Source organism: Malaya genurostris, chromosome 3, assembly GCF_030247185.1.
Source record: "Malaya genurostris strain Urasoe2022 chromosome 3, Malgen_1.1, whole genome shotgun sequence".
NCBI lineage: Eukaryota > Metazoa > Arthropoda > Insecta > Diptera > Culicidae > Malaya > Malaya genurostris.
The window spans coordinates 235,511,850-235,525,207 of NC_080572.1; the positions used below are offsets into that span (position 1 = coordinate 235,511,850).

At 36.1% G+C, this 13,358-nt stretch overlaps 3 protein-coding genes across 3 annotated transcripts; 1 reads left to right on the forward strand and 2 right to left on the reverse strand.

The window, feature by feature from the left end:
* Positions 1–4,163: 4,163 nt before the first annotated feature.
* Positions 4,164–4,710, reverse strand: LOC131438268 (small ribosomal subunit protein eS27). The gene is made up of 2 exons (XM_058608147.1): positions 4,571–4,710; positions 4,164–4,494 (listed from the first exon to the last, which is right to left on the reverse strand). The coding sequence occupies exon 2, from the start codon at positions 4,479–4,481 to the stop codon at positions 4,227–4,229; it is 255 nt and encodes an 84-aa protein (XP_058464130.1). The 5' UTR covers positions 4,482–4,494; positions 4,571–4,710; the 3' UTR covers positions 4,164–4,226.
* Positions 4,711–10,732: 6,022 nt separating this feature from the next.
* Positions 10,733–11,314, reverse strand: LOC131434252 (protein lethal(2)essential for life-like). Its single transcript, XM_058600910.1, has one exon. The coding sequence runs from the start codon at positions 11,312–11,314 to the stop codon at positions 10,733–10,735; it is 582 nt and encodes a 193-aa protein (XP_058456893.1).
* Positions 11,315–12,357: 1,043 nt separating this feature from the next.
* On the forward strand, positions 12,358–12,894 carry LOC131434253 (protein lethal(2)essential for life-like). The gene has a single exon (XM_058600911.1). It carries the CDS (start codon positions 12,358–12,360, stop codon positions 12,892–12,894), a length of 537 nt encoding a protein of 178 aa, XP_058456894.1.
* Positions 12,895–13,358: the final 464 nt, after the last annotated feature.

A 13,358-nucleotide genomic window follows, 5' to 3' on the forward strand; every position in this document is an offset into this window, starting at 1 on the left:
CCGGAACGTCAGCTTCCATCAAAATGAGTTTAATTCTGTTCCTACTCTGTAAGTACAGCCAGTGTTGGTGATTGCCGAAAATTTGACAGAAGCTGCTATATTGCTATCTATATTGTATACAACATTTTCAATCCGGTCTAAGATGCTACAAGAACTCGAGTCTCTCAATGCATGAACCGCGAGAGAATTTTTCTACATTCCTTCGCTCCACTTCATACCCTGAGTATTTCACGGCCCTTAAAAAAATTACAGTCTGATAATGATCGTTGCTGTGTGGAATTTCCCAAGAGAGAATCGCAAGTTGACATTTATCGCAGAAAATCGAATCGATGATTCAACTTGATGATTCTCGTACTAGGTTGCAATATTTCAAAACCCTTGTGTGGAACATTCACAGACATTTTCATAGACACAACTTATACAAAGGTTATATGCACATAGTTAGAATAAGCGGCAATAGTAAAATTATTCTATCCCAATAATCAACTGCCCATACAGAATCGGATCGCGAAACGAGAATAAGCGACCGTTTGTTGCTTCAGAGAGGATCCCCACAGCAGCGTGCTAACCTTTGATTCTCAGAAATGTCATCGAGAGAAATTCGCTCTCGCACTGGTGTCGATTCTATGTTAAATGAGCCATGCCAGGTGTTTGTTGTTGCGATGATTTCCGTTTCTCTTTGATGGCACTGATTCAATCGTTGAAGAGTTGCCAGTGAACGTTCTTTGATACGATAAAAGCCATCCTTGAGTACAGTGTTTTCTGAAACCCCATCGCTCATCGGTGAACCAACATTAATAGCAAATTGCAGTGCAGTGAACACCCACACAAACAAACACATATTTGGCATACCCGCATACAGTTGAACGAATCAAAAGCTGAATGGTATGTAATATACTCAAGCGAATACGGTGTGCAGGAGAGTTCCGTCATCCACACAAAGCATAGATTCCTCTTTGTGCCAAACTTCATATTACGAGAATTATTAATCTTTTTAGGCATGACGCGAAGCCTCCCTACGCCGAACTAAGCAGATTTGCTACTATATGGAATTCTAGGTGTAGACCAACGATTGAAGCCGTTGGCCGTGCACGAAAACTCTTTTTCTAGGATTGTAAATGACTACTTAAATTAGATAACACGTAGTCTTTGCTCAAGATGTAATACTACCTTTGCAAATCGCTGGTGAAGAATGAAAATAACTATCAAAACTTGTCGTAGGAGCTGTAGAATTGTAAAACAGAGATTCAAAAATTATTTTGAGAAGATCTTTTCTCAAAACGCACAACCAGAGCTAATAAAAGTCATTTTCATTAACTCAAAATAGACGAAAATGACGAGAAATAATTGTCACTCTCAGCTTTGGTCGCAAACTATGAGAACGAAATCTATGTCCAGTCAATGACAGAAGCGGAACAATAGTTGAATATTTGTTGTTTTCAGTGAACATCCCATAGTATACAGTGTCGGTATCAAGTCCCTGCTAGGCCGCCATGTTTTCGTGATCATCATCTTTTCCGCAAAGACGAAAACAACGAAGAAGTATATAAGTTCGTTGTTGCTAAATATCTGTGATATTTAGCTGTGAAAGTTGATATCGTTATGAAACGTGCGCCGCCAAATTGTAATACTGACTTTCACAATCAATGAAGTGTTGTATTTTACTTCATTTTGTTTACTTGCTAGCTTTGATGGCCCCGAAGGACTGAGATGTTGGTTACGATAGCACTAGCTGGAGCGCCTTATTGTTGTCACCGGGCTGGTCGGTATTCAACCCAATCTATGAGAATCGAAAATGACAGAAAAAGGTTTCACAATTACTTTTATCTGTTGGTGCTCGAATTTGTAATAGTTTTGGTTTCCAAGGAGGTACTGGGAAGTAATTACTTCGATTTGTCATATTTTAGTCTTTCTTCATAGCCAAGCGTCACAGATTTTCAATACATCGATAAAAGAATGAAATTCTCTGCTGATGCTCCCTGCAGACGTTAGTTTGGTTTCGTCTGGTCACAGAGCAAAGACTGACGTTGGCAATTATACTCTCTCATTTTTGAAACGAAATGAAATTGAAATGAGAAACGAAAATGCTTCGTATCTCTTCGTTTGTTCTGGTGTCGGTCATTTACGAATGAGACAGAAAAATATTGTTGGAATGGTTTCTTTCATTGAGAATGTGTAACAATTTTAAACTCTGCGTACAACATCAGCATCAGACCCTTCAAGTCAATTGTTTTTATTTTCTCCTATTAATAAAAATACTTACTAAAATTTTAATTTCAATTATTCAAACTACAAATTTTGCGGTTAGTTAAGTGAATTAACTGCTTCAATTCGCCTTTGACTCATCGGTGCATAGCAGTTCAAGTTGAACAGTCACGTCACTCAGCAGTTCAACATAAACCTCTAAAACGTATCTTTTCTTGAATTTTTTGAACACGGAAAGTAAAATGTGCAAATTGTGCAATCGGAATTTCTAACGATTGGATGGTAGGCGTTGAGGATTGTTTGCTGTTTACCGTGAAGAATTGCTCACCAACTATTAGCTATGAAAGTCGCGGGCTACTAATTGGTCTCGATACACTTGAAGATTTCACACCGTGATTTTTATGGAGTTTAGAAGTTCGTCGCATTTATTAAATTATTTCCGTAATCGGACACCCGTACGAATGGTTTGATACGTTACCGTCATTCCGCAACTGTTCAATGGGAGTAGTGATTCGAAAACTAATTAGCAGTAAATGATGAGTTGAATTTGCCTCCTATTTTTAGTATAAGTTATCTCACACATACATACGTTTTTTTCGAATTTCGAAGAACTGAAACAAAACTAGACCCTCCGATTATTTATTGATCTATTTTTATTTTTAAAATAATGTATACCCTTTTATTTTGATATAGCTTAAAATAAATTTGGACCATACTGATACGGAGCCTTTGTCTACAACAAAAAATTCCCAGTTTTAGAGAAATATTTAGATAAATATGGTGTGTCAAAAACATGTAATATTCGCTATAGAAACCGGAAACGAGTCCAGGTCAGTTTTCTCAAATAATGTTGATGAAGCTGAGTTGGGTTTGCATTAAAGGGTAGCGGAGCCGATGCAAGAATCGGTCGATTTTCAGTACGATGACGTAGAACATGGGCTAAAAAGTAACTTCCAATTGTTTGACAGCAGTTAGCAAAGGAACTGAAATAGGTCGAATATCAGCGACATTGAATGCGATAGGCAGGACGAAACTAAATAGTCCTAGCTCTTAAATTCATATTTTGCAGCGACTTTGTCGAGCCTGAAAAATATAGTGGCTTCCATTGAGGAACAATCATATCATTGGTCAGGGTACTGGTCGAAATAGAGAGGTACCTCGAGCTGAATAGAAGCGAAGTGAAGTGTTGATTTAAAGTTTTTGAGGATTGTTTTATTATCTTAACAGACTTCGCCGCTGATTTGTAGTGATCCTAAGCGACACTAAGCATTCTAGTTAGGTGTTTGTACATACAACTGGCCTTCAAGACCAGTGCTCACTGCATTGAACCGTCAACTCGGTACCTTCATTATTCAACCTAAAAATGTTTTCGAAATGATTAACGTTAATACTTTCACCTCAGTTATTTTTACTTAACCGATAAAAAAAAGTATACTTCAACAATAAAAGTACCTACCAGGAGTATGCAGATTGTGATCAAAATGAAACAACAAACAATTGCTTTTAAAACTCTTGATCTTACCAGCTCAATTGTTTCTAAATTTTTGTTTGCCGACCACTCTTATTCATGTGTAAATAATTTGATCAACATTGCGAAATATAAGTGAATTGCACCACATATTTACAAACACAACTTATCATACCAGAATCCATGCTCATGCATGATTAGATTATTTCAGTCGATAAATAAATAACATTGCGAAATCCTTCGATTGTTTTTCTGTTCACCAAACTCAATTTAATTTCCCTAACAGAGAACCATCTTTAAATAAACGTCTTGAACAGAATTGATAAAGTTAATGACTTCGGTAAATGTAAAATTTTCACAACACAATTGATATTTCGAAAGTCTACTGAATCCTACTTACCTAGGGCTCTTCAGTCAAAACAAATCGAAGCATAGGCAAACCTCCAATGTTCCGGGACTGCGCATTCTTTTGTCAAATTAAAACAGCTCATTGAAATTACTGCAGCGTTTATTAAATGCAGAAAGCCAACTTATTTAACTTAGTAATATTGTTTTAATAGGGCTTCTTGCGGAACGAGCAGCCTTCCGTCAGTCGGGCTTTTCCGCCCGTGGGCTGACACAGGATCGTGGAGCAGCCGGTGCAAACCACAACACTCTGGGCATGACTGAACACGGTCGTAATCTTGTAGCATCCGGGACACTTGACATCCATGAAGTACGAGTTCGGATGAGGTACCAGGCGCTTTAGCTTGTGCTTACGCTTCTCCTCGGCCGGAAGCGGGTGTAGGAAATCCTTGGCGAGCGGCATTTTGCGTTATTTTCTACAATCGAGCAATAAAACACGTGTTTTCAATGGAGGTTTGAGGAAAAATTCACTCAATGTTTGGTTATACGAACTTTACGTACACACCGTGCGACGTATAATCCTGGACTAAGAACGAGTCGAGCGTTGAAATTTCGCAGGTTAGGAAGCGATGTTACACGGGTTGTCCTGTTTTCCCCCACGAGAGTTTCCATTTCCACCTAATCGTGTCTCGTTCTTGCGCACCAATGAACACACTCACACACAGGTACAATGAGTTACGCTCAAATTGACGTTTTCTTTGACATTTTCATTGAACCGTTAGACGATAGTTGTCATATTTATGTGATGTTAACTGACGAGGGACCCTGTTGAACCATTTCAAAATTGATACCGATTCAGATGCAGTAACCGAAGCCGAGCCAGAACTCGATTTAATTTGTAAATCAATGATGTTCGAATCGAATTTCTGAATGCACTGCATTGGGAAAATATCACGCCTTTTTTGAGAACGGCCAATAAACCATCCATCAACATTCATTTTGAAGAATAATTTCGAATGACTCGGCACTCGCTGAGAGTAAGTTTCAAATAGTAAACGGCAGGAAAAGTTTTCTCTTTTGTCTGGTGTTAAATTTAATACTCTGTCTTTCATAGCTCGCTTGCAATTTCTTTCGAAAGTGGAAGTTGGAAGGTGGCTTATTGGCCGTTCTCAAAAAAAAAAAAAAAACGCGTGATATATACGGTAAGAAAAAGATGCTATGAGGGGAATTAGATATAAATTTCGTTCTGAAGTTTTTCAAAACATTGCTTGTTTCGTTCGAGACGTCAGTTTAGACGTTACACTCCTTTGTGTAATAAAAAAGTGTCTTGTAAATAGCATTAACTTTACGTCTGCTCAGCGGATTATGTTGATCCGGGGGTTTGCGTCAGCATAATCTGCTGACGCACTGATGAGTCGAAGACGAAACGTAAACTTAAGGATTGCTTGAAATTTCATTCGTTCAGCATCGGTGAAGCGCGTAAGTGATCAGAAACGGGGCTTTCATGAAACACTGTAGTTGAGAGGAAATCAAAACTGTTAAAGAGATTCTCTGATCAATTCGTAATGGCAAATAAGTTATTCTTCAAAGAAGGTCGATTTCTTACAAAAGCAAACAAATCGAGTTTTTCCACAAATAATAGATATACAGGCTCTAACAAAAATTTTCAAAATCCGGTGCACAGTTCATATTTGCTAGACGTGGGAAACACTACTGCCACCTACTCGACTATTCGCCGCGATCTTTCAAAACGTTCCACTACGTTCCGGAACGATAACAAAAACCTCTTGCCTGTTAAATAAATATTACAACTACAACAGTTTTAACACTTATCACACGATTTCCCTAAGTGTTGTAGAAACTTTCTTTCCATGTCGCATAAATCAATGAATCAAGAGAATTCGATCGGAATAAAACAAAAACAAATTTATCTTTTTAACCAACAGCAAAACAAAAATCTAGCGTGTAGTGAATGTTGCACCTAAAATTGTGTTTCATGTGAAAGCGGCACCCAAATCGTGGTGGCACCTCGTGTCGATCGTGATGACATCTGCAAGTGTTCGCGACGCTGAGTGAGCAAATTTTACACACAGTTCATATATGAGCCTGTATATCTGTTTTCTGTAGTTTTCCTTTCGTACGAAATTGTGCTCCAAATTCAACAAATTCGGTATATAAATTTTGATTCTGTAAGATTCTCAATCTTGGTACTACCAAAATATATGGACTCTTATTTGTTGTTTATTTTGTTGTCTTATATAATCGGGATTGATTTACGCATAGATTTTTTATGCATACATTTCAATTACAAAATCATATCTGAATCTTTTACCCGGTGAATGACCGAAAAGGTTACAGTTGGGTATAAATAAACGACTTTAATAATAATAATAATAATTTTTGAATCCGTTCCCGGAGTTTGTAAAATTTTATCGTAAGGAATGGAAATAAGTATATTTCAATCCAAAGTATAATCGAACTACTAGAACGATTAAATTTTGCTTCTTTTTTGTAATATGGCAATTCAACGATAAGAGCGATTCGTTTAAAGAGCGGGTAGGGTCTAACACTTTTGAAAAATAATTTATTTTTCTTTGTGTGTGTTAAATATTCACTTTTGAGGAAATTAAATTCGTGTGATACGCTAGCGAGCAGGACTGCAAAGAGACCCGCTATCGTTTATTCCGTATGTATATATACCTATTTACATTTTATTAACAGTGTTGGCAGTACTTTCATTTACATTCGCTCAGCGAATGATTCGTCGGAGTGCGTTCTTAACGAGAATACACTGTAAAGAATTTCCTATATACAACAACTCCTCAACCCTTTAGTTAATTGTCTATCAGATTATAAATCTATTAATCCTTGTTTTAACACGAATGCAAATATTCGAATATCTTATTAATTTGAACAATGTGAAAAAATTGTATAAAATAATCCATACTATTTGATTGAATACATTATTTATACGAATGCAAATATTATTGGAAAAAATTATATTACACAATTCTACCATAATTCAATAAATGCATCTATAACATTCCATACGGATGAAACCTTTTATGTTTATGCTGACTATGCTAAATTGATCTCGACATTAATCGGAAACACTTCGACACTAATTGAAACATAACGACATTGATCGAAAAAATAATCAAGCACTCTAAAAACATTTTTACAAATATTGAACCTGAATTATAAACTTTTCATTACGTAGGATTTATCTTATTGGTAGTAGAGTTCACGACATTAAACAGAACAATAGACGGGTAAATACACATTATAGGGTGCTAAAATACTAATATTCTGTTTTTCTTGGCAATTAACATTAGCAAATAATATGCTCCAATAATAAATTCATCACCCCTCGGCGACCACCCGTAATACAACAGTGACAATTCGTCGACTTTACAAAACAATTATTTCTTAAATATCAATATCTTAACATGTTCAAAATGGCCTCCTACTCAAACGTATTTGGAACAATCCGGTCACAGTTGTCCTCAGCACATGGTAACGCAAAAATGAAAATTATGATACCTCCTGCTTCTATATCACCGTTCCTCCTTGCAAAATGTGGATCCTCCTGCTCCAGCTAAGTTTTCCACACGTCGCCTAGTTTTCCTCCTTACAAAATGTGGATCCTCCAGCCGAATTTACATCATGCACACAAGTCACTTGGTTCTCCTCGTCGCCATTGTTAAATATTCACTTTGGAGGAAATAAAATACGTGTTATACGCTAGCGAGCAGGACTGCAAAGAGACCCGCTATCGTTTAATCCGTATGTATATATACCTATTTACATTTTATTAACAGTGTTGGCAGTACTTTCATTTACATTCGCTCAGCGAATGTTTCGTCGGAGTGCGTTCTTAACGAGAATACACTGTAAAGAATTTCCTATATACAACAGTGTATTCTTATAGTCTAACATTTCAAGAATATTTTGTAAAATTTTCAAACCTATTCGAACAAAACTCTGGAAGTTATGAGCCTTTATCTTTACTTATCTCATACCGCGAAGAGGTAAAAACTCGGCGCACAGACCCAAGATTTCGGTTTCGATTGACTTACAAATTTGACAAAATATTCTTGAAATGTTTCTTTATGACAAAATACAAAGAAAAATATGATTTTTCGAAAGCGTTAGACCGTACGCGCCCCCTAGAAAAAAAAATTAGAGGGTTGTATTCAAGACACGACCGAGCACAATAACATTAAAAATGAAATGTTTCTAGGGTTCCCATAATAAATACGAAAATAAAGATGATAATGATGATGATACACTAAACTAAAAACTTATTCATTTGACTAATTACAAACTTGCTCTAGTTTAAGCGCTTAGATAGTTAGCGAATGATAAAATTTACAATTAGATTCTTTCTTGATAATTGATTCTATTCAATTTTGATCCTTTTCCACAAATTTTTACATTGTTAAGTTTTTGAATAACGTCCTTTAACTAGAAGTCAATTATGATGAATTCAAAGTTACTCGAAATCTCGATTTTAGATACAAACAACCTAAAGATTTGAACCTGAACAAATAAAACTATTTTATTTTATGATAATAATTTTCGAGAAACGTACAAACTTATTAATTTTATAAACAGTTAATCGATTCAAGAGAAGATTTTCTATATATTAAAACGAAAAATGTTGTGTTGGAGTTTACACTCAGTAATAGTGTAATTTTATTAATCCTTTTTCAAAATCGTCGATAATCTTCGGAAAGTGTCGGTAAATAATATGGCAACAATACGAGGAAGAAAACACGTGAAACAATCCGCATAAAATATTTAGTTACTTACATTGATTTTCGCTTTAGCATATTAGGAATATACGGAATGGATACGCAACAAAATTCCGAAATTTAGTTCATATTGTAACTTGATGTTATTAACACATGACTGAACATTGTCTTAGTTACAACGCGTGTAGTCATCAGACGCTTATTGTTTTGAAGCAAATAATAATTAAACTGAAACTGGCGGTTAACCAAATTCTACGAGGGTTCCTATTCAAACGATACATGTAAAATCGCAGGTAAACTTACCTTGAGTTTATCTTTGAAACTATACGATATTGCATCTAATTGTACTGTATATGTGAGCCTGTGGAACTCATTTATACTACTAAACCGAGGAGGCCGCTTTCAGATAAGTTTCAGAATTTAATTTTGAATCATTTGCAGCGTTTAATTCCTGGTGGGACAACAACTTGTTCAGTCACATTGTCACGTTTTGTTCGTATGGGAATTGAGATTTAAGTATGCAAACCGATCAGTTGGGAAATTAAAACATTTTTAAGTTTACAATATTGAAGCTTTGGAATCATTTAAATTAGGAAAATCCATTAACAAATCATCGAGGAACAAGCGCTGCAAATTAGATCCGAAAAATCAATCGCCGATAATTCTAAATTAGCCTGATAGTTACCAGAGAACCAAAATAAAATACTCAATTCAAACCAATTTTTCAATGGGATGCAATTGAAATATTCAAATGTCGTTATCTCATAATAGGCATTTTTAATGGTAAAATCGACCAAAAATTTGTTAAATACATGGGATATTTCGAAAGAATCGGTAAACACGCTGATTCGGTTCTCCAATATTTAGATGATATATAAGATACTCAAGCGAACACGGTGTTACGCAGACAACAGGAAATTTCACCAACGCATAATGCAAAAGCGACAATCCAGCAAGTGAACGCATATACAATTCAGTCATCAGCTCACTGGACGACCTACTTGTTTCATTCACAGTCAAACATCAACTAGGCAAAGAAATATTGTGCAGCCTATATTTATAGATTTCTCTTCATACTACGCAGAACGATGTGGTGTTTTTTATGTATGACGCAAAGCCTCCTATGCCGAACAAAAAGTTGACGTCATTTTGTACAACAGGGATTGGTGAATGAAAACATAGGTCGATTCCAACCATTTTTTCAATAGTATGCTATTGAAATACTGAAACGACGTCGTCATACATGTTTAAGTTAAAAGTTTCCGAATCGATTGGTTGTTAAATTATAACAATCCATCAACAAATGACCGAGTTATTAACGTTCAAAATTATGACACAAAAAGGTTACGCGACTATTTTTGAAACTTTTAATTGACACCCGACCCCATATAGTGAAGAGTAAGGCATTTTTAATGCCAAAAATTGTTTCCTTTAATTTTAAAGACAAATTTTAAACGCATTTTTCTCGAAATCAGTTTTTGCAAGTCATTATTGTCATTTGAAAACTACCTCACCAATTTTTTTTAAATTTTGCACACTTTTCTACATGTAAAATACTAGACCCAACGTTTTCCCTTTCGTTTTTTTGTTACTTTGGGGAGGTTTAACAGCTACAAAACGGCGGATTTTTTGGTGAAAAGTTGTAGTGTTGACTTCAAACAACCACCAAAAATTCAAGATTGAAAAAATCAAGCAAAAAACGTTGGGGTCTATAAAACCATTTACTATAACTGTGCTGCATTGATTTGTTGACTTCTGGTAAGTCTGCACTTAGATACAGTGGACACCGCAAATCACCCCTCAAATAACCCAGGATATAGAAATACGAATTTACTCCAAAACAAATTTGTAAGATTTTATTGGTAACTTTACATTTTACAAAGTTCAATTAACTTTAAACAACAACGAGTAAATAAGTAAATGCCAATCAATAAAATATAGCAATAAATAATTATTTTCATTTCTTAGAAACCTTTGAATCATCCGATTTTTTCTCCGGGACATTTTTCAATGGTTTCCCAGTCTGTACAATGGGAATAGCCTTTTCTTCAACCGGCGGAGGAAGATCTTTCTTTGGTGCCGTTATCGTTAAAATTCCATCCGAAGAAATCGAAGATACGATATTGTTATGATCATGATTAGCTGGCAGCATGTACCGTCTAACAAAGTGTCTTTCGATGAAACCATGTTCGTCTTGTTTTTCCTCGTGTTTACCCTCGATGGTGATGCATTTATCGGTTGCCTTCACAGTGATTTCATCCGGCGTAAACTGTTGAACGTCTAGGTTTATTTCAAACTTATTATCGGCTACCTTCACAGTGGATCCAGCATCATTCTGCGAAGCCACATTCGTATTACGCCAGGGACGTACGTAACCGTACCTGGAACAATTTGGAGTATGTGCAGCTGTAAATGCCGTCAAAAGATCATCTGCCGATATTCCGCTACCAAAATGCTGATCGAGAATGTGAGATGTTCGTAGAGGACTGTCCAGACAGTCGTTCCACCAGTCTCGGAAAATAATTGGAACAAGCGCCATGATTTAAAGTTGGAATATATTTCTGTCTTTATTATGGATTAAGTTAGCTTGAACGTTTGGCTTTTGAGTTTCTCACTTCTACGTTTTTCGAAGCACTTTTGAGTGACAACTGATGACCTCGTGAATTCTGTTCGCTTTTTATATCGGAGAGAGTGAGCTACACAAACGAACGAGAATGGGATAGCTCACGAAAGTACTCGAATTTTCACGAAAAATTAGTCACTGTTGACAAAATTTTGCAAATGGAGTGAATTTGTGGGAATAATTTAAAACCGTTTATATAAATAATAATGTTTTTATATAAATAATAATGTTTACGCTTCGGCACATTTCTGTGTACTAAAATTGCAGTTTTGGAATCGGAGCTATAATTTACACTCCTGCATGAATATTGTTTTAAGCATGTATTGAACAACCAGTAGAAAATGGCTCTCCGGTTTAAATTGCAAAACCAGAACAGTGCTATCCAAATTAAAATCACAAAAAATACGCTCTTGTGACTTTATTGTCATAATTAGCATTTTGTTCTTTCATAGCGTTGTGTAAAACTTATTAGGCACTCTTATGGGTGGTATCTCATCTGAACACGATTCATTTCACTTCAATGCTCTTCTGGAAACTCACTTAAAAGCGGGAAATTTTGGTGAGTGAGGTCGACAGCATGCATGAATGTGGAGGAGTGTTTTACATTTGTGTAAAAAAGCTTCTATCAATGATTTGCCTGTAAAAAAACTGTGTGCTTTGAATGAAATCTTTACATCAGTAGATAAAACGCATTCGTTTGATGCGTCGATTTTCTCCAGGCAGATAAGTTCATTCGATGGAATACACCAGAACTCTCGTGAGCATTCTAGAAATTTCGTTTCTCAGGTATGCAACTCACTCTCTTGTATAAAAAGCTCTGGAGCCCACATTGCCTGATATCAGTTCAATATAAGAAGTTTGCGCGCACATAAAGCAACGAAGAAATTCATCGAATACAAGCAGTATTTTTAGTTTGAAAACTTTATCGGTTGCAAGTGTTCCAGCAATAAGTAGCAAGTATGTCGCTACTTCCGATTCTGTTTCGCAGCTGGTGCGATGATTTTGTGGATGTTCAACCCAAACCATCCACCATCCAGGAAAAATATTTTGGAGAAGATAGTTTTCCAGAAGATCTTATGCAAGCGATCGATCGAGTTCCGAAACGTCGGGGATTGAAACGTTCGCGATACATGGCAGACGAGGTCCAAGATGATCTAGCGGCGGTGATGAACGACAAAGGCGGATTCCAAGTAAGCGTAGACGTTCAGCAATTTACTCCAGAGGAGATCTCGGTGAAAATGGTGGATGATTATCTAACTGTAGAAGGCAAACACGAGGAAAAGCAGGATGAACATGGTTTTGTTTCACGACATTTTATTCGCAAATACAGGCTTCCGGAAGGACACGATGCGGCGAAAGTGGTTTCGTCACTTTCATCGGACGGAGTGTTGACTATCAAAGCTCCAAAAATGGACCCCATCGAACCGAAGACGGAAAGAAGCATTCCGATTATACAAACGAGAAAGCCTAATAAAAAAGTGAAACGGAGATCGTAACATCATGTAAATTCAGTAAGATGAAGACTGTCACACTGTAATATTTTACCTCATTATCTCTAAGTTGCTATAATTTGTATTTTAATAAAGTTATGCTTAATGTACAAAACATGTAGCTGACTAACTATTTATTCGAAGTGTATATCCTACGGCAATGATTCGTAAAATTATGGTAACGCCTCCAATAGTAGTGTATTCGATTCGAGATTTCGCGTCGCTATAACAGCAGTTTTGAACAATTTTCGAACTATACTTTCTACGGTATTGCTTCTTAGAGCCGAAGCAAATATATTGCTTTTATCACAATTCGTTGATTGAAAGTCGAGTAATCGGCAAATAAATATTGCCACTCTTCTATAGAGATGACTATTGGTTCAATAGCCCACATGTCATGACTTACACAGAAAAGATTATTCGATTGAATCCGACTATCATTTGATTAATTTATGATAGATTTGATAGAT